The sequence below is a fragment of the Asparagus officinalis genome, chromosome 5 (assembly GCF_001876935.1).
Source record: "Asparagus officinalis chromosome 5, Aspof.V1, whole genome shotgun sequence".
NCBI classification, from domain to species: domain Eukaryota; kingdom Viridiplantae; phylum Streptophyta; class Magnoliopsida; order Asparagales; family Asparagaceae; genus Asparagus; species Asparagus officinalis.
The window spans coordinates 94086893-94090775 of NC_033798.1; the positions used below are offsets into that span (position 1 = coordinate 94086893).

A 3883-nucleotide genomic window follows, 5' to 3' on the forward strand; every position below is an offset into this window, starting at 1 on the left:
CCCCCCCAACCCCACCAAAAAAAAAAAAAAAAAAAGCAGAGGGGGGAGTGAGAGAGAGAGAATTTTACCTCCAAAGGCAGCACCAACTCCAGAAAACAATACTAGTGGGGGAACCTGGTACATTGTAAATGTATGTTAAGTCATTGCATCATAATATCACTTATAATGCTGACAAAAAAAAAAGGTTCATTACAATATACATGATATAAAAAAGGAGCGTTTGTCATTAGACCATTTGCATAGGCAAACCATTTGCATAGGCAAATCAAAGGTTATAGCAGAAGCTCAAAATGAAAATCAAAAGTACAAAATACCAACCTCAGTATGAATCTTAGGAAAGAAGATAGGGATGATATCACATATTGTCCAAGGCCCGCATTATATCAACAAAAACACAAATTTTAAAATGCTAATCTTCATTATATTCTTTCAGCTAACCCCAACCCTTTCTCATATAGGATATGTTTATAGGTTACTCAGGTCCAGAAATGATCATATCAAAATCCAATTCCACAAGATTTATGGTTCCAGTATTGCAGTAAAAACCCATACATTGTCAAATGGTTTGATTGAATAATATGATTCGGTGTCATTTATTGTCCACACATGGAAACGCTGGAGCATTAAAACCATGTGCTGCGTTTTAAGATGGATAACTATGTTCAATATTATTTTAGCTTGACAAAGATTCCGACAACTTACAACATTTGGGTAAATGGTTCTTGACATGGTAGCCATAGCACCAGATTTCAAGAGATTCTGGATTCAAACCTAATACTTTCCAAATTTATGATATGTTATTTACCTTGTATGCTGCTAAGCTTTTACAACTAAGTTAAAAGCTGAGGGCACGTGGTCTAAAATCCAACATGAGGAACATGTTAAGTATCTCAATGTACACTTTTAGCTTATAATGCAACAACATAAAGGTTGAAGTGGCTGTAGACAAACTTAAGACAGTCGACCTAAGTCATACGAAAATCTGTGGCATGTCAACCAACAAAAAAGAGAGTTCAGTAATCAATTGCCTCTAAAATGGTGTTAGTAATTAGAATATATCAAACGGAGCAATTGAATCCAAAGTTATATTTAGAAGTATGGTTTGAACTCCTGCAGCATAACGCACAAGTATCTCTGGGATAGAAGATAAAGCCTACATCTTGTTTTACCTTATCAAAAGGAAAAGGTCTCTTGACATAAATATCTTACTCCAAGTCTCACGTATGCAATGCATTCTGACCACTATCAAAATAGTTGACCAACTTACCTTCCTTATATTCTTCACAAGCTTTCATCTCATTCCTGTTCTTAACCCGATGATCCAGATAACCAAGGAATCTCTCACCTAACTAACTCTTCAGCCATCTCCCTTCCATAACTTTCATTCATCAGATCCTCATGGAATCTACTAGTCCAGAATGGTTGCTAGACAAACAATTTAAATTCCACTTAAATTAGAATCTCTACACTATCGACTAAACAAAAGACCCAAGAAGGCTCAAATAAGATTAACATATAATCCAAATCTCCAGCCACCAAATTGATTCTTGCAAGTCACTGCATTTGCAGTTACATTCCCCATGGCAGATTGCCCAAAGGGTTCCTTAACAACAGCAGCAACAAGAAAAAGGCTTGTGTACTTTAAGATATGCATATTTCAAGGCATAAAATTTTGACATGGGCTTATGTGGTTATGAAATATATAGATATTGCAGGGAGAATCAGTGAAAGATGAGGTGACTATAAAATGACTGAGTCAAGGGATCAAATATACTCGAAGAAATTAAGTTACTCAAATATATTAAGTTTTCTGCAACTTCTAGGTCAAAGAAAGTAAAGCCAAAAACCCCATGCCAATATTGGAGAGATAAAAACAGGTAAGCAAAGACATGGAGGAGAGATGTGCAAAGAATTGTAGTTACATGTGATGCAAGAGAGATTTCAAATACATGGTTTAATGTAAAAAAAATGCGAGCAAGCTGACCAACCACATCAAAGAACAGCATTAAACAAACAAGATAGATGTTTTTTTTTCCCTGAGAAACTAAAATTTGCGAATGAGAAGAGAAAGTGTTCAAAAGATTTTACGCAATAGTTAAATTTAGTGATATTACATCAGCTAATCCCCTCAACTCGTGTCGAGTATTTTCATATCCAGTTCAGATGCAGAAGACTCTGACAATCATCAAATTTTGAGATAAAACTAAAGTACAATTCTCCTGATTCTCTACTATGAAAACAATAAAATATGACCTATGATCCTCTAATTCAAGCAACACACAATATATCAAAGTAATTATATAATGCTGAATTGAATATATCATTCACATATAAAACACCAAATGTTCAATTTGCATAACAAAATCAACTTTTTCCATGGAAAATTATAAAAAAGAAATGTATCAGGTTAAAAAGATTTCAATAAATCCTTACCCCAGTAGCAATCTGCATCCACTTGGGTCCTTTCACATGCTTCTGAACCAAAGGAATCCCTGCAATAAATCCCACAAATAGACTCGTCTCAATAAAAAATCCCAAGCAACATAAAAGCACACAAAAATGGTTTAAAAAAAAATTCCTGTATTGAATCCATGTACAGCGCTGAGCAAAGCACCAATCCCAGAACCAGCCTATACATAAAATTAAAAAAAAAATCAATTAATTGAAGCAAAATTTTTGATCAATTCATAAAACTCGGGCCAATTTGAACTTACAACCGCAGATAAATCGTGAAGAACTGAAGTAATCGTCCACTCTCCATATCTCTGATCAATAAAAAACAAACTTTTAGATACCTAATTCCATCTTAAACAAAACACAATAAAAAATTAAAAAAAGAGGAAATTACAGAGTTGGGATCAATGAGAGAGAGACATCGAGGGCAGCGAGCGGATCCGAGGCCGGGGTTTATCGTCGGATCGTAGTGCAAGTTAGCGGATCGGAGCTTCTCCTCGTAGACTTCTCTTGTCCCCATTAAGGTTGGAGTTTTATTTTATTTTTTTCTTGAGTACCTCTGAAATCAAAAAATCATCAAATTGCTAAGTAAAACTGTTGACTATTTTTTGATATTCTTTTTTACATTACATTTACAAATATATATATATATATATAATTATATTATATTAATTATAATATATATATATTTATTATATATATATATATATATATATATATATATATATATATTTTGAGAACAATGCGAGAAAAGCTACAAGTTTCTTCCAATAATACCCTGATGTTTGACTGATCTAGTCTACAATCTAGACATTTATAGACAGAGACGGGGTGATTGCAAGCTGTTTGCCAAAAAAACCCTATAAAAATAATATCTCTCCCCCTCTCCCTCTCTTCATACCCCCCCCCTTCTCTCCCTTTCATTCACTACGGGCTCCCTTTCCCTTCCAAACCTGCACCGCCCCGCCACGACCCGTCTTCGCCCTGTCGCGACCGCGCTCCCTTCCAACCCTGCTACCGCCTCTCCCTCCAACCGTGCGTCACCGCCCTTCCTTTCCAAACCCCCCACCGCGTTAGCCCCCGCCTCTGCCCGACGACTACTCGCCTCCTCCCCGCGGCATCCCCGCTTCGCTGCTCGCCGACCCTCGCCACCGCCTCCCCTTCCAACGCCCGCCTACCCCCCCCACCGGCCATCGGCCGCTTTCTTTCCTTTTCCAAACCCCGCCGCCGCCTCTCCTTTCTAACACCGTTGCAACCGTCTCTCCCTTAGTCCCTTCCAACCCCACCGCCACCATCTCTTCCTTCTAAACCTGCAGCATCTCCCTTCCACACAACGAGGTCGCGGCGGCAACGGCAACAGGTTTGGAAGGGGAGGAGCGTAGTAAGAGAGTGAGAGACGGTGGCTTTGGAAGGGGAGTAGCGTAGTGAA

At 38.0% G+C, this 3883-nt stretch overlaps 1 protein-coding gene across 1 annotated transcript in view; it reads right to left on the reverse strand.

Annotated features, from left to right (window-relative positions):
• The window catches only part of LOC109840220, a 7466-nt gene that overhangs the window by 482 nt on the left and 3101 nt on the right, over nt 1-3883 (reverse strand). The window contains exons 3-7 of the mRNA XM_020408781.1: nt 2849-3013; nt 2715-2765; nt 2579-2630; nt 2434-2492; nt 69-114 (exon numbers count right to left, since the gene is read on the reverse strand). Coding sequence (XP_020264370.1) covers nt 69-114; nt 2434-2492; nt 2579-2630; nt 2715-2765; nt 2849-2974 — 334 coding nt within the window. The 5' untranslated portion in view covers nt 2975-3013. The remainder of the gene's footprint in view (nt 1-68; nt 115-2433; nt 2493-2578; nt 2631-2714; nt 2766-2848; nt 3014-3883) is intronic.